This window comes from Phocoena phocoena, chromosome 4, assembly GCF_963924675.1.
Source record: "Phocoena phocoena chromosome 4, mPhoPho1.1, whole genome shotgun sequence".
NCBI classification, from domain to species: Eukaryota; Metazoa; Chordata; class Mammalia; order Artiodactyla; family Phocoenidae; genus Phocoena; species Phocoena phocoena.
In genome coordinates, this window is record NC_089222.1 from 46,079,228 (window position 1) to 46,101,470 (window position 22,243).

Here is a 22,243-nt window from a genome sequence, read left to right on the forward strand (position 1 = left end):
CACATTTTTAAATTTTTGAGTTACCGGAAGAGTAATTTACATGTGGGCATGTTTGAGGAGAGATGGGGAGTGGGGAGGTGAGGAAAAAAAGAGTTGAAAGAATGAGGAATATAATTTGAGGACTCCAAGCATACATATTTTTAAAAATACAAAATATAAATAATTATATTCTTTTACATTTTGTCTCTTGGTAGTAACATTTTGTTTCTATCATAAGGTGTTTCCAAGTGGCCAAGTCTGTTATTTTAAGATTCTCTTAAATATATAAATTCTCTTGCCTTTATATAAAAAAATCAAAGCAGCCAATTATTTTCTGTTTGTTTTAATATATCATATTAACATTAAATGCATAAATTAATTAAAGGAAGAAATATTGTAAATTATAGTATCTAATGTTTCAAGACCTTATCCATTTTTAAAAGATACCTTTTATGAGTGGTAATAAAAATAAAGTTGAGACTGGAAAAAGAACACAGATACTTCTTAGGGAAAAAAAAATATCTTAAAGTTATTCAGGAAAGAGAGTTTGAAGCTGCAAATTGTTTTAATATGCATATAATTAATTGTGAAACTTTATAATGTGAAATTTAGTTAAACTTGTTCTAGCCATTTAGGTTTTGAAATGTTAGGTACAATAATAAGTGAAAGATGTGAGAAATCGATATTATCCTTCTGGCATTTTTGTTTCAGCTATATAGTAGCTTTCTTACCAGGTGTGTAAGAGAGCCACAGATATTTTTGCCTTGATCTACAGGAAGAAGAATGTTCTATAAAGGGTAAATCTATTAATTAGAGACCTGCACAGCTTTCTCTTTTGCTAGTGTAGTCATTAAATTGATTTTTCCAGTCCATCATGTAATTGTTCCACCGATGGAATCCTGCTTTCCATTCTCGTTCTGCTTCATCAATATTTCCTGGAAAACATGGAATGAGTTGTATTAATCTAAATTTTAATCTCTGTTTATGTTCATTGAAAAATAATTTTGATTGCAGATGCCGTTTTCTCCAAGTACAGCAATGTTTATTTTTTGTTTTTTTTGTTTTTTTGCGGTCTGCGGGCCTCTCACTGTTGTGGCCTCTCCCGTTGCGGAGCACAGGCTCCAGATGCGCAGGCTCAGCGGCCATGGCTCACAGGCCTAGCCGCTCCGCGGCATGTGGGATCTTCCCGGACCGGGGCACGAACCCGCCTCCCCTGCATCGGCAGGTGGACTCTCAACCACTGCGCCACCAGGGAAGCCCTACAGCGATGTTTTATTCATTATTTATTATCAACTTCTCTCACTACCTGAAAAGATTTTAATTGAATTTTTATATATTATATGAAAATGCAAATAATATATATGTACAAAATATATATAACATAAATGCAAAAAAATCCGTTCATGTATTATGTCAAATTATGTTACGTTACATATATTTGCTTTAGTTTCTGAGACGATGCATAAATATTATTCTTCTCTTGACTCTCCTAGGCATAGCAAAAACCTCATTTAATGCATCTCATTTACATATATAATTATATAGTGGAGTATTATTTCTGATTTAAATGTTTATATATGAATATTTATTAATGCATAAGGAGAACTTTGTAATTGGCATTCTGTATAGATTCTACACTCATCATATATCAATATATTTTAATTCCAAACAATGCCTGGTCATTGAAAGCAACTTATTGAAACTATTGTACTATATGATAGAAGTTTATTAATTGCTTTGCAAATTAGAAGGATGATTAAGAAAATCTCCAGCAATTTGAAAACTATATGTAGGTGTCAGGGGAGAGGAGTGTTTATACCAGAAATAATGTGAGACAATGAATCAAAAAGGGTTTATGTACTACAAAAACCTTGAAATCTTGATTTATTTGAAAGTGTATTATATTAAAGGATAAAGTCTGTGAACAACAGAAACTCTTAAATTACAAACTTTTAAAACCGTATATTTATGTTCCTAATATAAGTAGATATAATAAAGCTAGAAGATAGTTTATTTAAATCTATAAGTATTTTATACATTTGTAGTTCTTTTACTTTTTAAACTTTTAGGATGCTGAGCTATAGTCATTGAATTAAAAACAAAATTTTAAGTGATTTCAACTATTGTGAAAATAAGAACTGACAATTTTTTTTTTTTTTAAAGAAGATGTTGGGGGTAGGAGTTTATTAATTCATTTATTTATTTTTGCTGTGTTGGGTCTTCGTTTCTGTGTGAGGGCTTTGTCTAGTTGTGGCAAGCAGGGGCCACTCTTCATCGTGGTGCGCGGGTCTCTCACTATTGCGGCCTCTCTTGTTGTGGAGCACAGGCTCCAGATGCGCAGGCTTAGTAGTTGTGGCTCATGGGCCTTGTTGCTCCGTGGCATGTGGAATCCTCCCAGACCAGGGCTCGAACCTGTGTCCCCTGCATTAGCAGGCAGATTCTCAACCACTGCGCCACCAGGGAAGCCCGGGAACTGACAATTTTTTAATGTATACTTTTCAGTTAGGAATTTTCTAAAATTATAACTTTGTAGGATGTTAATTTGGAGAAGAAAGTTCATGTGATCTCATACTACATTACAATGTATATGAAAAAGTGCCTTCACTCATGTTATCACAATGGAGCACATTCAGTGATTTGTTTTTAGTTTATATGAAAATCAAAATATTTAAAACATTTGTACAGCCATTAAGAGATCCCCTGTAATTTAAGATGTATTTAGGCCTCAAATGTTCACAATGCTTGGACATTGGATAAATATTTAAGAATTTATACAAAAATGCCCCATTTTTATGTAAAATGCCTTTTAAAAGTCAATGGCTATAATTTTTTGTGAATAAAAGAATTTTTCTGAAGAGTCAAAACCATTAAATGTGGAAGAAAGATGTTAAATATCATACCAAATGATCCACTTTTATGTTCTTTTTTATGATAATTAAATGCTGTTTTAAATGTTATTTACACAAAATAAGGACTCTAAAATTCTGAAAAAACAAAATTTTTAGTATAACAAATAAATGACTGGTAATTTAGCATTGAGACCATGAATTTTAATATTTAGAGAAAAGGTCTTATATCTGATTTTCATTTCCTCTTCATGGAATGATACCAAATCCACTGATTCATATAAATATAAATTTATTTCCTTATGTGTCATAATCAAATATCTATACAATTTAGTTATTAAAATAGTTTACTTTTTAGTTCACAAATGCTGTGTTGTAAACCTGAGTACATTTTTACTTTAGAAGTACTGGACACTGATTGAGACAATAAAGTTCAAAACGTTTAATTATTTTCTAACAGTATCCAAAGGAACTGAATATACCATAATAAAAAGACAATAAAAAACCTGAGTCCTTTGTCATAAGTCAAAACCAAAATTAGAAGATTTTCTCCTCCCCCTCCTTCTTTTCTTCCTCCAAAACTGGAACACTACTTAAGTGGCTATAGATTTATCATCATTGGTGAGATGTAGATCTATTTGTTTTGTAGTTAACAGGGTGCTGCAGTGTGAAATAAAGAAAAGAATATCAGTATAGGCTTTGGAGTGACATGGGTTGAAATTCCAGCTTGATCAATTATGGTATTAGTGACATAAAAAAAATTCTTAACTTTTCAAATTAGTTTTCCAAATGTAAATGGAGTTGGTAATCCCTATTTTGCAATGTTGCCATGAGGGATAAATGAGATGGTGCTTACATTGTGAAATCAAGTTATATGCATCTACGGGGAACTCTGGAAATGAATTTACTGCCCTTGTTATAAAAATTTATTCCTAACTTTGCTCTTTATTGAATCAGTGTATAGCTAGATCAATACCAGTAGTTCATAAACATATTGACACAACTTTTTCAGGACTTTGGTGACCTTCATTTTGCCCACATTGTGTCTCATTTGGGGGAAAATCAGGCTCTCTTCCCTATAGAAAGAGGGATAGTAATGAAACTGTTTTTTTGTCTTGTCAATTAAAAAAGGGTGAGCAATATTTCACCAGAGCTGAGTCTATTTAGCCAAGTCTGAGGAGCTAGGACAGAACATAAGAGAGGTGAGTCAACCCCAAATAGTTATTGGAGATGAAGTTAGATGACATTACATTGATATTTAATGGTGCTGAACATTTTGATTAAAAAGTAACATATTTCCTGTACTTTGAGAGTTCATTAAAAATATCTTCTGTCCTCTTTACTTGCTTATTTTCCTGTTTGTCAACTAGTTATTAAAATTGCAAAGGATTTCATAATTCTTTATGGAGTAGATCACAAACTTACTAGTTGTCCTTTTATAATTTTTGGTGTATAGTGAGACAGTAGAATGAACTACGATAAACTCAGGCCGGGCTTTCTGAAGACTTCATGTACTTTTACAGTGAAACAAATAGATCATTTAAATTGATTATCAAGTTACCCAAAGCCTTTGTTTATTTGTTCATTTTGTTTTGCTTTTAACAAAGAATGGAAAACTCAAATATGAAATCAGCAAAACTAGCTTGATTTTTTTTCTTCAAACCACCTTTGCACTATCTCATTTTTGTTTGCCATTCTTGCTAAATGATTAGCAAATAGCAGTATATGAGGTTCCAAAGTGACCAATCCAAGTGGTATCTCAGCTCTTAAATTTATATGTGGTCTTCTTTAGTTGTAGCAAGCAACAACTAAAGAACACTTTGGTTCATGACTTATTCAACGCTTTGATTCATGTTGTATTCAAAGGTCAAAGGAGGAACCACTGGATCTGATACTTTTTTTTACTGGGAAGATGTGAAGTTTAAATATTTTTTCCTTTAAATAAATTTACTTTCTCAATTTTAATGAAAAATATTGATATTTCATTGACATTGAATGCCTCATTTCTCTACTTCCTTTTCTTTTTTCAAATGATTATGAGATATTGTGGAGTTATATTCTTAGTGAAAAATCTGAATTTGATAACAGTTGAAACAAATATTGTATTTTATTTCTTGCAGGTGTATGCAATGACAGCCTAGCTGTGTGCTGAAGTATAGTCTGAAAGTTAAGTGCTAGAATTTGTGTGTTTAAACAAGTCTTAAGGATCATTTTATTTGAGAATATTTATTGCTCAGATGTAAACAACTGCTCAAATGGTACTTATAAAGTCTATTGGGCTTCCATCGTGAGTGAGGTAAACATTTCTCCTTTTAAGAAATCTAGTCACTAGTTATTTTTTGAAATTTTCCTTTACTTGTAAAGTTATCTTTTTTTAAAAAAGTAATATTTCCATAAAAACTTCAGCCCAGGTCATCTGAATAACTCCAATTTTCAGAACATTGAAAATTAAAATGTTTGAAGTTTTGTGACTTGAAAACTATAAGGTATGGTAAGAACATATTTTCTTAATCTTTTAGTCCCTTTATATTTCTTAATCTTTTAGTCCCTTTATGTTTATAAAACCTAAAAACATGGCATTTCAAACTGGTTCTGTTTGTTTAAATGTAAACATTTTTATTATTAATGAATACATTGTTGATGTTATAACGATTATATCATACGTTTACTTCAAATTTTATTAAATATATTTCATATAACTCCTTTGGGGGAATTATCTGAAAAAAATACTGCTAAAATATAAAGTTATGTTTTCAAGACACACTGGAAATATCCCAGAGCAAGGTATGATATTTCCACACAGCTCAGTGTTGCTTACACTAGAAAGTTGTTCAGCCTTGTGTAGAATGGAGCAGCATCTAGCTAAAAATTTAGGAGTTTGTTTATTCAACCTGCTTTATAGTAGTTGAGTATTTAGAGATAGAGATTTTGAAGTACATTTTCAAAAATTACTGAGATTGAAATTTTATTTTACCAACAAATACATCACAGTAGACCACATTTGCTTGAACCAGAATGACTCAGTTTTGTTTATAATAAATTAGTCATTTAAAATTTGCCCCTACCCTACCTTATTTCCCTTCAAATTATGACCCTCTCATTTAAAAATATTTTAAGTAACAATTGAGAATATGTAGTCTGTGATTTGTTAAATGGTACCTCTTCTGGTCTCTTGGCAGATTAAATGTGTTACCTCATTGCTATTCACACCCAGAGGACACAAGGGCAGCACTGTAGTTCTGCCAAGGGATGCAGGAGCCCATCCCTGATATATATTGTGCCACCCAGCATTTAGTGATGCACAGAGAACTGGTCTATCAATAATGTTTCCCAAACAGATGAGTCCATAATTATAATTTTGGTGAGTAAAATCTGAGAATCAAAAGGCATATTAAACAATCAAATACAGCTCTGAGATGTCCATATTTGCCTGAAAGTAACTCCTAACTGCTCGAAAGAAGAAACTAAAAACATCTACTGTATTGTGATATCTAGTATGTAGCCTGAAAATTGCAGAATGTTCTGATGAACAGAATGGTAAAGTATAAAGGAACTAGTTAGTGATGTGTCTGGTGATTGAAAGTCAATTACTTTTATTTGAAAAATATGAAAAATAGAGCTGAGGAGCCACATCAGTTATAAATAGCTGACATTAAAAAAAAAAAAAAAAAAACAGGCAGTGAATTGTATATGTATGTCATTTTTCTCACAGAAAATGTGATCATTCATTTTGGTCATTAAAGTTTAGCCAAATATCTTCTTACCAATGAATTCTGAAATAGTAGGATAATCTGAACAATTTTCCTAGTATTTCCTTATACAAATCTAAGTAATGACTTCCTGAAGAGTAGTTAACTAAATTACTACTTTTTTATTGTATTATGTAATGTATGTAGGTGGTCTTAAATATCTCCAAGCTTAGAATATTTAGAAATATTTGGATTGCATTTTTAGATATGTAAATTTTAGATATTTTTTCCCCCTTAGAAATCAAGGGTTCTACTATTTATCACTATTTTTTTTTCTTATGAGTTATCTATTCCATACATATTAGTGTATATATGTCAATCCCAGTCTCCCAATTCATCCCACCACCACCACCACCCCCGTCACTTTCCCCCAAACGTTTGTTCTCTACATCTGTATCACTAAATTTGTTTTGCCTCTTTTTGAGTATAAATATATAAAATAAACAATTATACATTGTTTATTTTATATATTTATTTTTTCATTTTTCCATTAGTTAATTCCACAAAAATTGGCTGAATAGCGAGAGTGCCCTCTTTTAGTTCCACTGCTAGGTTTCCTGTTCCTCTAGGGAAAAATTCCTAGTTTTGCTTTCTTTATTTAACTGCTAAGGTGCTGCTTATATAGTAAGCCCTCAAAACATATCTAAACTTGATGGAAGAAGGTTGTTAAAATAATGTACACATTGGAATCAATTAATTGTAAAGTCACAGATGAACATTATCACTGTGCCATGAATAGTCTACCTTTTCCCCCTTTTACATAATCCATAACCAATTATTTAACCAAATACTAAAACAAAACAAAACAAAAAACAACACACACCTGTCATTTCCAAGACTTTGGGAAAAAATAGTGTCCAGAATCGGCACTGTTGAGCACGTAGTTTAGTGTATACTCTTGGTGACTCTGTATTCAAGGTTAAATATTTTTGTTCATTGCTTTTGAAGACAGGCCATCTTGTACTATTGTTTTGGGTCCCATTTGGATTTCTAAAAAATTAAAGAGAGGCATTATAGTTCTACTGAAATCAATGATAGATTAATATATATATAGAGAGATATATAGTTCTCAAAAAATAATAAGAGCTTTTAAAAAGTCAGGAAAATTGGGGAAAAAGAAAAATTGTGGATTTGTTTGATGATGTCAAGCATAAATGAACAGGGTTGAATATTTTCAGCACCTTGAAGCACTATGTTAGTTAAAATTGTAGGAATTAAAATTTAAAGAAGAACTTATTACACACATTTCTGTTTACATACAGGGAGAAAAATATATTCTATTCTAGAATGCTTATATTTTCTTCACACTTAAGCATGTGTTTAAATTTGGGACTGATTACACATTTCCTTAGTATGTAATAACCTCGTTACCCTAGGGAACTGCCTTCAGTCTCATTTTTAAGTTGATCTTACATTCTTACAGATCTGTTCACTGATTAAAAATCTTTCAATAATTCCCCAGTGAGTTAGTTCAAGAAAGGTTAGTGAACATGCTGCCACCCACATTTCCAAAATTACTTTCAGATATTCTCTTCATGGGCCAACCAACAGGAATTAGGGACAGTTCCTTAGTGATTTCCTCCTCTATTTTACCTCCTGTCTTTGCCTAGCTATTACTTGTGCTTGGAATTCCTTCATTTTCTAACATCAGGGGTCTAGAACCTTCAGATTCTCTTTTTTGTGCCGATGTTTCCCATATCTTTGTGATTTTTAAATCAGTAACACTTGGCTCTATTTTTCAGAAGTTTGTGATTTTTGGTTCTTTTGTACCTTGTAGGACTCAATAATATATTATTGCCTAGGTCACACAAACAGAAACTCAAAGAGTAAACATTCTGGAAGTGACTCTGTCTAGATAGTCACTGGTGATTCTAAAGATTTTTCTTTAATATATTTGTATGCTATTATTATGAGTCAGACCCTGCCTGGGCTCTAGAAACACAAATAAATATGGAAAACATAGTTTCCCTCAGGGAATTTACAATCAAGGACATTCATGAAAACAAAGAACCAACAATATATGGTAGACTAAATCAAGCATAAACAAAGGGACAAAAATTGTCAGAAGAGGGAATTACCTAAAGGAATGCGATTTTAGCTGAAGTAAGGAGAAAAAATAAAGAACTGAACCAGAAAGAGAAGTTTGGAGTGCTAGAGAAAGGGAACAGAATTAACATAGTATAAATAGTAAGTGTTCTCTTAGTTCAAATAGCAATGAAAAAACTAGTTTTCTGGGATTCTAAGATAGAGGAGATCCTTTTAGAATTATAGCTTTAGGATATAAGTGTTATAGCAGTAAGATCTGACAGCCTAGGAAAATGGTTTAGACTTTAGCTTGTGGGCATTTACAATTCTTGAGGGATTCTTTGCTAGATGGTTTATTGTGTACATAACATTTTAGAAATATTGACCCGGAGGTGGTATCTAGAATAATCAAGAAACCTAGAAACTAGTCACAGATACTTGTATCATAAAAGGAAGACTAAAGTGATAGGGATAAGTAATTCATTCCTTTCTCTTAGATTCATCTAACTTAAGCAAAGTCATATAAGAAAAACTCCAGTTGAACTTTTCTAAAAGTTTAGCACACAGAATTCTTCATCATTCAAATACCTTCTGTACATTATTAATGGATAGGAAGTTGGGAGTAGTGATAGCAGATACACTTTTTTTTTTCTTTTTGGCCGAAAGCCTGTGAACCCCTAGAATTTGGAAAGCGAAGCAGGCATTCATCCAGCTTGGTTAACTAGAGGCAGATTTTGCCAACAAGAACTTGTGTTGAATAAGTACCATAAATTCCTAATTTATCACAGATGCACAAATATTCAACCATGATTCAGGGGCTGTAGAGATAAACAGCTTCTTGATGAACTAGTTGATTTTATGTAGGAGTTGGATGATTTAATAAGAGTTATTAATAACCAGAGCTATTCAAGCTAAGCCAATATCATAACAGGATTGAAACCTCTTGCTTTAGGGTATTATTTGAAAGAGGTCAGGAAGAAAATTTCTCCAGATCACAGATGGCACACTTGTCTAGGTGAATTATGTAGTCTTTTTCTTTTCTGTTAAAGCTTTAGAAATGAACAAGTACAGCTGCTGGAGGCTGGATATTATACCAGGAGAACCATTGGTCTGATTCGGTACAGCAATTCTTATGTTCCTAAATTGCCCACTTTCCTTCTAATTCCATTCTAATTAACTTATGGCACCATTTTAACTGCACATTTATTTCTGGCTTCTGCAAATGGTGACTTAAATAGAGCTGACTTGTACTTGAGTTCAAGAGCGAAACACTAATGGCACTGCCAGTGTTCATTTAACAAACTTTGTCCTATGAAATAACTCATGACATTCCAAATTGTAATTCAGAGATAATAAAATTCCTTTGCCTATGGCTGCAGATATAGTTTTCAAAAAGTGATTGAAATAGCTCTTGAAGTGATGAAGCATTTTACTCTATAATTGCAGAAACCTCCAAAGACTCTAAAACTTAACCAGAGACATAATTCTCTTCCTATTTACATCAATTAAACACTTTGCAAAATACAGTATAATTCCCAGATACAGAATTCTGGAACACTATATAATTTTAATTCCAAAATTATAAGATAAATTTAAACATCTTGAGTTTATTATTTTTCAAAAATATTTTCTATTCTGGTTATAAAATAAAGACCTCAAAGTGATAATACTTAACACTTTCCATGAGATAAAGAAATCTCTTCTCTTTTTGTTACCAGGTCCTTTTCCCAATTTGTGGTATACAAAAGTGGTCTAACGGTCATCCATTTCACTTTTCCTCTGATGTAGGATAGAAAAATTTTAAGACATGGCTTATTTAACTAAAAAAGCAGAGTACCTTTCAAACTGTATTACAGGACCTGCTTGTCATTGGTATTTGAGCACAGATTTGATAATTCATTTTATGAAGAAATTCTTTAAAAAGACATTAATTTACTCAGGATGCCAGGTATGAAGAAGTAGGATGCACTCAACTTCATGCATCAAGTTTTCTTTGAATTACAAATTCCAATATTGCCTACCCAATCCTAACACAGGACTTAAGATTCCCTTTAAGAATTCAGGGACAGTTATTTCTCTCTTTTTTTTTTTTTTTTTTCTCATTTGAAGAACTTGTCTTTATTTTTATGTGATTTAAGCAAGTATCAGAATTGTTAAAGGTGTGTTCCATTTGCTTCTTTAGCTTTTTAAAAATTTCCCAGGACCACAGACATCATTTGTTCTTTCTTTCCAGCACAGGCAGCTCAATTTACCTGTCATCTATTCAGTCCCTCTAATGTGGTCAAGCGTAGGCACTGATAATTTTACTTATTTATTTATTTTTGGCTGCATTGGGTCTTTGTTGCTGCACGCGGGCTTTCTCTAGTTACGGCGACTGGGAATTACTCTTTGTTGCGGTGCGTGGGCTTCTCATTGCGGCAGCTTCTTTTGTTGCAGAGCATGGGCTCTAGGCTGGTAGGCTTCAGTAGTTGTGGCACATGGGCTCAGTAGTTGTGGCTCGTGGGCTCTAGAGCACAGGCTCAGTAGTTTTGGCGCATGGGCTTAGTTGCTCTGCGGCATGTGGGATCTTCCCGGACCAGGGCTTGAACCCGTGTCCCCTGCATTGGTAGGCAGATTCTTAACCACAGGGCCCCCAGGGAAGCCCAGCACTGACATTTTTAGAAGGTGAAGCTTTTAACTATATTTTGTGTTTCCAAACAGTTGCCTTTGGGTCTACCTTCTTCTACTTTGAGATGTGTCCTCCAGAGCTAGGGGTTTCCCTGGGGCCAATTGCCGCACCACAGGTCTAAGGCCCAGGTGTCCAGTCGGCTTTATGAATGATTAAAGTGGTTTTGATCTCCTCTGTTAGACACCTGTGTCTGTCTCCCAGCTCCAAATCACATGCCGCCTCTGGGAAGCCTGCCCGGCTCTCGTTTCCCATCCCATGAGGTGACATCTCCTGTCCTGCTGTAATTTCTAGGAAGTCCTGGGGAAGCAAACACTGTGTCCTTACGTTGGTGTATCCTGGTAACATAGCCTGACACTTAGGCAGTGCAGGCAAGCTCTGTTGTGACGTCAGATAAGGAACTTCATTTCGTGTGCCTTGTTCTCCTCATCTGGACCCTGAGATGGGGCCTGGCGCTGTGTGTGTTCCATGGGAGCAGGTGAACCACCTCTTCTAGGTGGGCATTTTCAGCTATTTTGACTATGTATTCACTTGTCCTGTTATTTTGGAGGCTCCTTTAGTCCAGAGCTGTCAGTAAATTCCACTTAATCCTCTTTTCTTCCCTGATTTCCTTTAAACAGGCATCCTGGGCTGTCTGGTAAGGAGCAGGGCCATGAGAACTGTAGCATTTGGTTGCTTGGGCTTCTGCAAACAAAAACCTCAACAAAGAGTAGCTTAAAAATCAAGATTTTTTTTTCCTGACACTAAAAAGAAAAAAGGAGGACAATTCCCAGTTTGGTCGGGTCAGTGACTTAGAAGCATTTGTTACCCAGGATCCAGGCCTTCCCCTCTTCCCACTTGGTCGTTCTCAGTGTGTCCAGGGTCCTCAGGTGGCTTCAGGAATTCTGGGTGTCCTTACTGTATTCCTTTCTGTATTGGTTAAGTTATCAATATCTGCAACTAGTTTTTTTGTTTGTTTTTTGATTTTTGCGGTACGCGAGACTCTCACTGTTGTGGCCTCTCCTGTTGCGGAGCACAGGCTCCGGATGTGCAGGTTCAGTGGCCATGGCTCACGGGCCCAGCCGCTCCGTGACATGTGGGAGCTCCCCAGACTGGGGCATGAACCCGTGTCCCCTGTATTGGCAGGTGGACTCTCAACCAGTGCACCACCAGGGAAGCCCTGCAACTAGTTTTTAGGATGTGTGACTACATCTAACTTTAGTAAGATTCTTGATCCCCAGCTTCAGGGCAGGGTGGCCCAGTGATTCACTGAGTTTATGGATCGTGGGTTTTTCCTTGCAACTGGAGTCACATTTAACCAAAGCAAATCTCTTCTGCTTCAGTGTCATCATCTGTCGGAAACGTAGACCTTAAGTGGGAACCCACGCACAGGACGACCCTGTGTGCTGGGGGGGCTCAGGGGTGACAGGGAGGTGCCTTGTGATTGCAGTAGCCATTAGGGGTCCCCTTCAGAGCCTCTGTTCTGTGATCCTGGCCACTGGAACAGGTTTCAGAGGGGAGCATCAGGCCCATGCCCCTTTCCACACAGCCTGGGGGCCTCTGCCAGACACCTCAGTGTCCACGTATCTGCCTTAGCAGAGTCCTGCTAGTGTTGGAGGGTCTCCTGAAGAGGCGGGGGCTGGCTGTGTCCCACCGTGAGGACAAGAACACTGGCAGCAGAAGCTTTGGGAAGCACTCCCTGGTGTAAGCCCCCCCAGAGTCTGCCATCAGCCCCACCAAAGGGCCTGCGTAGACTCCAGTGCCAGGTTACCCCAGGCCAAACAACCAGCAGGGAGCCAGAGACAGTTATTTCTAACTAAGATATACAGTGATTTTAAAGTGGATATATTTTAGAGTGCTTTACAATCTAGTAAAATGAAACCATGATTAGTAGTTGTAAATTGAAAGGCCACCTGAAATACACCACAATCATAAGACTGCTAAAGAGATACAGTATATATTAATTTCTTAAATATACAAATATTCGTGGATTTATATTCTATGTCATGTCATGCTTAAATAAACCTGTATTTTTTTTGGGGGGGTGGTGAGGTAGAAAAGGATAGTTTTATTACTTTGCCAGGCAAAGGCAGACACGGTGGGCTTTTGCCTTCAAAAACTATGTATCCTCAAACAGTACTTTAAAGAATAGAGGGGTTATAAGAGAATCTGAATTTAGAGATTAAATCCATTCTTTCATTAAACAAATATTAACTGAGAGTATAGTATTGAAACTGTGCAACTCAGATTGGGAATTGAACCCACGTTCTTTTAACTGAGATCACACACCTGGTCGCAGGACTTAATGAAGCTCAGGTTCTTGATGTCTCATCACAGAAAGTATTCAGTGAGAGACAAAGTGATAGGTAAGAAGTGGATTTATTTAGAGAGAAATACACTCCACAGATGGAGTGTGGGCAGTCTCAGAAGGTGAGAGGCACCAGGGTATGGGGTTGTCAGTTTTTATAGGGCTGGGTAATTTCATAGGCTAATGAGTGGGAGGAGTATTCCAGCTATTTTGGGGAAGGTGTAGGAATTTCCAGGAATAGGGCCACCACCCACTATTTGACCTTTATGGTCACCCTTGGAACTGTCATGGCACCTATGGGTGTGTCATTTAGCATGCTGATGTGTTACAATGAGTATACCGAGGCTCAAGGTCTAGTGGAAGTCGACTTGTCCGCCATCTAGGACCTATTTGGTTCTAATCAGTTTATGTTGTATCCTCAGGCTATGTCATTCTTTTAAAGTTGTGCGCTGCCCCCTTCCTGTTTCATTATGTCAGGCTTGTTTGAATCACTGAAGATTCAACAAAAACAAAAAAGACAGAAATTCCTGCCTCTTACAGTTTTCATTCTATGAGAAAGATAGATGATAAAGATGAAAATAAAGGAAAATATATAGTATGTTAAACAGTAATAGCTGCTAGAAATAATAATAAAGTAGAGAGAGGGGATGATAGGAAATGAGGAGTATATATTATTTTGTGTGTGTGTGTGTGTGTGTGTGTGTGTGTGTGTGTGTGTGTGAAGGGGCAGTGGTGAGGGACTGTATAATAATGAATTTGATTGGCCTTTGTCCACATTTCCTTGTGAGATAACCCCTAAGTCTTTGGAATTTTTCAGTGTACCTGATACTTTATGCTAACAAGGTGACTCATGTTGTGCACATGATGGCTTTTGCTAATGCCATGACTCAGGGTGAGGCTGCTCACACTGATAATTTTAGGGAAAGAAGTATCCTCACCAGAAAGGCTAACCATGCGATTAAAGGGTTGGGACTTTGAACCAAGTGATATCATCCTGATCTCCAGGAAGGAGAGGAGCCTGAAGATTGAGTTTCACCACTTGGCCAATAATACGATCAAACATGCCTTAATGATGAAACATCAGTAAAACTGTGAACCTCAAGTTCAGGTGAGTTTCCTGGGTTGGCAATTCTCCATGTGCATATTGCCACAATTTTTTTTTTTTATGATAAAGAAACTGGATTTTATTCTACATGCCATCAGAATAGTTCAAAATGTTTAAGAGCATTAAGTGAAAGGATAAGATCTACATTTTATTGTGTGAATTTTTGAATTTTATTTTATTTTTTATACAGCAGGTTCTTATTAGTCAACAATTTTATACACATCAGTGTATACATGTCAATCCCAATTGCCCAATTCATCACACACACACACACACCCCGCCACTTTCCCCCCTTGGTGTCCATACGTTTGTTCTCTACATCTGTGTCTCAATTTCTGCCCTGCAAACCAGTTCATCTGTACCATTTTTCTAGTTTCCACATATATGCGTTAATATACGCTATTTGTTTATCTCTTTCTGACTTACTTCACTCTGTATGACATTCTCTAGATCCATACACGTCTCTACAAATGACCCAATTTCCTTCCTTTTTATGGCTGAGTAATATTCAATTGTATATATGTACCACATCTTCTTTATCCATTCATCTGTCGATGGGCATTTAGGTTGCTCCCATGACCTGGCTATTGTAAATAGTGATGAAATGAACATTGGGGTGCATGTGTCTTGTTGAATCATGGTTTGCTCTGGGTATATGCCAAGTAGTGGGACTGCTGGGTCATATGGCAATTCTATTTTTAGTCTTTTAAGGAACCTCCATACTGTTCTCCATAGTGGCTAAATCAATTTACATTCCCATGAACAGTGCAAAAGGGTTCCCTTTTCTCCACACCCTCTCCAGCATTTATTGTTTGTAGATTTTCTGATGATACCCATTCTAACTGCTGTGAGGTGATACCTCATTGTAGTTTTGATTTGCATTTCTCTAATAATTAGTGATGTTGAGCAGCTTTTCATGTGCTTCTTGGCCATCTGTATGTCTTCTTTGGAGAAATGTCTATTTAGGTCTTCTGCCCATTTTTTGATTGGGCTCTTTGTTTTTTTTTAATATTGAGCTGCATGTGCTGTTTATATATTTTGGAGATTAATCCTTGGTCCATTGATTCGTTTACAAATATTTTCTCACATTCTGAGGGTTGCCTTTTCATCTTGTTTGTAGTTTATTTTGATTTGCAAAAGGTTTTCAGTTTCACTAGGTCCTATTCATTTATTTTTGTTTTAATTTCCATTATTCTAGGAGGTGGATCAAAAAAGATCTTGCTGTGATTTATGTTAAAGAGTGTTCTTCCTATGTTTTCCTCTAAGAGTTTTATAGTGTCCAGTCTTACATTTAGGTCTTTAATCCATTTTGAGTTTATTTTTGTGTATGGTGTTAGGGAGTGTTCTAATTTCATTCCTTTACATGTAGCTGTCCATTTCTCCCAGCACCACTTGTTGAAGAGGCTGTCTTTTCTCCACTGTATTTCCTTGCCTCCTTTGTCATAGATTAGTTGACCAAAGGTGTGTGGGTTTATCTCTCAGCTTCCTATCCTGTTCCATTGATCTATATTTCTGTTTTTGTGCCAGTGCCATATTGTCTACACTACTGTAGCTTTGTAGTATAGTCTGAAGTCAGGGAATTTGGTTCCAAGCTCTGTTTTTTTTTACCTCAAGACTGCTTTGCCTATTCAGGGTCTTTTCTGTCTCCATATAAATTTTAAGATTTTTTGTTCTAGTTCTGTAAAAATAGACACAGGTATTTTGATAGAGATTGCATTGAATCTGTAGATTGCTTTGGGTAGCATAGTCATTTTCACAATATTGATTCTTCCGATCCAAGAACATGGTATATCTTTCCATCTGTGTCACCTTTCATTTCTTTCATCAGTGTCTTATAGTTTTCTGAGTACAGTTCTTTACCTCATTATGTAGGTTTATTCCTAGGTTTTTATCATTTTTGTTGCAATGGTGAATGGGATATTTTCCATAATTTCTCTTTCTGATATTTCATTTTTAGTGTATAGGAATGAAAGAGATTTCTGTGCATTAATTATGTACCCTGCAACTTTACCAAATTCATTGATTAGCTCTAGTAGTTTTCTGGTGACATCTTTAGGATTCTCTATGTATAGTATCATGTCATCTGCAAACAGTGACAGCTTCACTTCTTCTTTTCCAATTTGTATTCCTTTTATATCTTTTTATTCTCTGCAATGGCAAGGACTTCCAAAACTATGTTAAATAATAGTGGTGAGAGTGGACATCCTTGTCTTGTTCCTGAACTTAGAGGAAATGCTTTCAGTTTTTCACCATTGAGAATGATGTTTGCTGTGGGTTTATCGTACATGGCCTTTATTATGTGGAGGTAGGTTCCCTCTATGCCCACTTTCTGGAGAGTTTTTATCATAAATTGGTGTTGAATTTTGTCCAAAGCCTTTTCTGCATTAATTGAGATGATCATATGCTTTTTATTCTTCAGTTTGTTAATATGGTGTATCATATTGATTGATTTGCATATATTAAAGAATCCTTGCATCCCTGTGAAAATTCCCACTTGATCTTGGTGTATGATTCTTTTAATGTGTTGTTGGATTCTGTTTGCTAGTATTTGGTTGAGGATTTTTGCATCTATATTCATCAGTGACATTGGTCTGAAATTTTCTTTTTTTGTAGTATTTTTGTCTGGTTTTGGTATCAGGGTGATGGTGGCCTCATAGAATGAGTTTGGCAGTGTTCTTTCCTCTGCAAATTTTGGAAAAGTTTGAAAAGGATGGGTGTTAGCTCTTCTCTAAATATTTGATAGAATTCAACTGTGAAGCCATCTGGTCCTGGACTTTGGTTTGTTGGAAGATTTTTAATCACAGGTTCAATTTCAGTGCTTGTGATCATCTGTTCATATTTTATATTTCTTCCTGGTTCAGTCTTGGAAAGTTAAACCATTCTAACAATTTCTCCATTTCTTCCAGGTTGTCCATTTTATTGGCATAGATTTACTACAGTAGTCTCTTATGATGCTCTGTATTTCTGCAGTGTCTGTTGTAACTTCTCCTTTTTCCATTTCTAATTCGATTGATTTGTGTCTTTTCCCTTTTTTTCTTGATGAGTCTGGCTGGTAAATTTAATCCATTCATGTTTAAGGTAATTATCCATATGTTTGTTCCTATTACCGTTTTCTTAATTGTTATGGCTTTGTTTTTGTAAGTCCTTTTCCATTTTATCAATTTTGTTTATCTTCTCAAAATACCAGCTTTTAGTTTTATTGATCTTTGCTATAGCTTTTCCTATTTTGTTTATTTCTGCCATGATCTTTATGATTTCTTTCCTTCTACTAACTTTGGGTTTTGTTTGTTCTTCTTTTTCTAGTTCCCTTAGGTGTAAAGTTAGATAGTTTATTTGAGATTTTTGTTGTCTCTTGAGGTAGGATTGTATTGCTATAAACTTCCCTCTTAGAACTGCTTTTGATTCATCACATAGGTTTTGGATTGTTGTGTTTTCATTGTCATTTGTCTCTAGATATTTTTTGATTTCCACTTTGATTTCTTCAGTGATCTCTTGGTTATGTAGTAACGTATTGTTTACTCTCCATGTGTTTGTGTTTTTTCAGCTTTTTTCCCTGTAAAAGATTTCTCATCTCATAGTATTGTGGTCAGAAATGATGTTGATATGATTTCAATATTCCTAAATTTACCAAGGCTTGATTTGTGATCCAAGATGTGATCTATCCTGGAAAATGTTCTGTGTGCACTTGAGAAGAAAGTGCAATCTGCTGTTTTTGGATGGAATGCCCTATAAATATCAATTAAATCTATCTGGTCTATTGTGTCATTTAAAGCTTTCATTTCCTTATTAATTTTCTGTCTGGATGATCTGTCCATTGGTGTATGTGAGGTGTTAAAATCCCCCACTGTTATTGGGTTACTGTCAAATTCCTATTTTATAGTTGTTAGCAGTTGCCTTATGTTTTGTGGTGCTCCTAGGTTGGGTGTATATATATTTATAATTGTTATATCTTCTTCTTGGATTGATCCCTTGATCATTATGTAGTGTCTTCCTTGTCTCTTGTAACATTATTCATTTTAAAGTCTATTTCATCTGATATGAGTGTCACTACTCCAGCTTTCTTTTGATTTCCATTTACATGGAATACCTTTTTTCATCCCCTCACTTTCAGTCTGTATGTGTCCCTAAGTCTGAAGTGGGTCTCTTGTAGATAGCATATATATTGGTCTTGTTTTTGTATACATTCACTGAGCCTGTGTCTTTTGGTTGGAGCATTTAATCCATTCACGTTTAAGGTAATTATTGATACGTATGTTCCTATTACCATTTTCTTAATTGTTATGGGTTTGTTTTTGTAGGTCCTTTTCTTCTCTTTTGTTTCCCACTTAGAAAAGTTCCCTTAGCATTTGTTGTAGAGCTGGTTTGGTGGTGCTGAATTCCCTTAGCTTTTGCTTGTCTGTAAAGCTTTTGATTTCTCCATCAAATATAAATGAGATTCTTGCTGGGTAGAGTAATCTTGTTTTTAGGTTCTTCCCTTTCATCACTTTAAGTATATCATGCCACTCCCTTCTGGCTTGTAGTGTTTCTGCTGAGAAATCAACTGTTAGCCTTATGGGAGTTCTTTTGTATATTATTTGTCATTTTTCCCTTGTTGCTTTCAAATTTTTTCTTTGTCTTTGTTTCTCCTGCCTGGGACTCTGCCCTTCCCTGACTTGGGTGGCTATTTCCTTTCCCATGTTAGGGAAGTTTTCAACTATAATTTCTTCAAACATTTTCTTGGGTCCTTTCTCTCTCTCTTCTCCTTCTGGGACCCCTATAGGACTAATGTTGTTGTGTTTAATGCTGTCCCAGAGGTCTCTTAGGCTGTCTTCATTTCTTTTCATTCTTTTTTCTTTATTCTGTTCCACAGCAGTGAATTCCACCATTTTGTCTTCCAGGTCATTTATCCGTTTTTCTGCCTCAGTTATTCTGCTATTGACTCCTTCTAGTGTAGTTTTTATTTCAGTTATTGTATTTTTCATTGCTTTTTGTTTGTTCTTTAATTGTTCTAGGTCTTTGTTAATCATTTCTTGCATCTTCTCAATCTTTGCCTCCATTCTTTTTCCAAGTCCTGGATCATCTTCACTATCATTTTTCTGAGTTCTTTTTCTGGAATGTTGTCTATTTCCACTTCATTTAGTTGTTTTTCTTGGGTTTTATCTTGTTCCTTCATCTGGTACAAAGTACTCTGCCTTTTTATTTTGTCTGTCCATCTGTGAATGTGGTTTTCCTTCCACAGGCTGTGGCATTGTAATTCTTCTTGCTTCTGCTGTCTGCCCTCTGTTGGATGTGGCTATCTAAGAGGCTTGTTGCACACTGCCACAACTGATACCATGAAGGTAATGTATCTCTGAAGACATCGAAAGTTTCTGTTTGGAACCTTGTCAGTCATAGATTTTGCTCTATTCCACAGAGCAGAATAAAGAAAAATGATTGAAAAGAATTGAGGACAGTCTCAGAGACCTCTGGGACAACATTAAATGCACCAGTATTCGAATTATCAGGATCCCAGAAGAACAAGAGAAAAAGAAAGGGTCTGAGAAAATATTTGAAGAGATTATAGTTGAAAACTTCCCTAACATGGGAAAGGAAATAGTCAAGCAAGTCTAGGAAGTGCAGGGAGTCCCATACAGGAGAAATGCAAGGAGACACACCCAGACACATATTAATCAAACTATCAAAAATTAAATTCAAAGAAAAAATATTAAAAGCAGCAAGGGAAAATCAACAAATAACATCCAAGGGAAATGCCATAAGGTTAACAGCTGAACTCTGCAGAAAGCAGTGGCAAGACATATTTAAAGTGATGAAAGGGAAGAAACTACAACCAAGATTACTCTACCCAGGAAGGATCTCATTCAGATTCATCAGAGAAATCAAGAGTTTTACAGATGAGTAAAAGTTAAGTGATTTCAGCACCACCAAACCAGCTTTACAACAAATGCTAAAGGAACTTCTCTAGGCAGGAAACATAAGCGGAGGATAAGACGTACAATAACAAACCCAAAACAATTACAAAAATGGTAATAGGAAAATACATATCGATAATTACCTTAAATATAAATGGATTAAATGCTTCAACCAAAAGACATAGACTGGCTGAATGGATACAAAGACAAGACCCGTATATATGGTGTCTTCAAGAGACCCACTTCAGACCTAGGAACACATACAGACTGAAAGTGAGGGGATAAAAAAAGGTATTCCATGCAAATAGAAATCAAAAGAAAACTGGAGTAGCAATTCTCATATAAGACAAACTGGACTTTAAAATAAAGACTATTACAAGAGACAAAGAAGGACACTACATAATGATCAAATGATCGTTCCAAGAAGAAGATATAACAATCGCAAATATTTAGGCACCCAACGTAGGAGCACATCAAAACATAAGCAAAATGCTAACAGCTATAACACGGGAAATCGACAGTAACACAATAATAGTAGGGAATGTTAGCACTCCACTTTCACCAACAGACAGATCATCCAAAATGAAAATAAATAAGGAAACACAAGCTTTAAATGATACATTAGAACAGATAGACTTAATTGATATTTATAGGGCATTCCATCCAAAAACAACAGCATACACTTTCTTCTCAAGTGCTCATGGAACATTCTCAAGAATAGATCATATCTTGGATCACAAATTAAGCCTTGTTACATTTAAGAAAATTGACATCAAGTATCTTTTCCAACCACAATGCTCTGAGACAAGATATCAATTACAGGAAAAAAAACTGAAAAATACAAACACATGGTGGCTAAACAGTACACTACTAAATAACCAAGAGATCACTGAAAAAATCAAAAAGGAAATCAAAAAATACCTAGAAACAAATGACAATGAAAACATGATGACCCAAAACCTATGAAATGCAGCAAAAGCAGCCCTAAGAGAAAAGTTTATAGCAATACAATCTTACCTCAAGAAACAAGAAACATCTCAAATAAACAACCTAACATTACATCTAAAGCAATTAGAGAAAGAAAAACAAAAAACCCCCCCAAAGTTAGCAGAAGGAAAGAAATCATAAAGATCAGATCAGAAAAAAATGAAAAAGAAATGAAGGAAACAATAGCAATGATCAATAAAATTAAAAGCTGGTTCTTTGAGAAGATAAACAAATTTGATAAACCATTAGGCAGATTCATCAAGAAAAAAAGGGAGAAGACTCATATCAATAGAATTAGAAATGAAAAAGGAGAAGTAACAACTGACACTGCAGAAATACAAAGGATCATGAGAGACTATTACAAGAAACGATATGCCAATAAAATGGACAATCTGGAAGAAATGGACAAATTCTTAGAAAAGTACAACCTTCCAAGACAGAACCAGGAAGAAACAAAATATGAACAGACAAACCACAAGCACTGAAGTTGAAACTGTGATAAAATTTTTTCCAACAAACAAAAGTCAAGGACCAGATGGCTTCACAGGTGAATTCAATCAAACATTTAGAGAAGAGCTAACACTTATCCTTCTCAAACTCTTCCAAATATAGCAGATGGAAGAAGACTCCTATACTCATTCTACCAGGCCATCATCACCCTGATACCAAAACCAGACAAAGATGTCACAAAAAAAGAAAACTACAGGGCAAT

The 22,243-nt window shown here is 35.4% G+C and overlaps 1 protein-coding gene across 1 annotated transcript in view; it reads right to left on the reverse strand.

Annotated features, from left to right (window-relative positions):
• Positions 1–302: 302 nt before the first annotated feature.
• Positions 303–22,243, reverse strand: part of BCHE (butyrylcholinesterase) — an 85,451-nt gene continuing 63,510 nt past the window's right edge. The window contains exons 3-4 of the mRNA XM_065876584.1: positions 7,398–7,564; positions 303–914 (exon numbers count right to left, since the gene is read on the reverse strand). Of these exons, the coding sequence (XP_065732656.1) occupies positions 790–914; positions 7,398–7,564 (292 nt within the window). The 3' untranslated portion in view covers positions 303–789. The remainder of the gene's footprint in view (positions 915–7,397; positions 7,565–22,243) is intronic.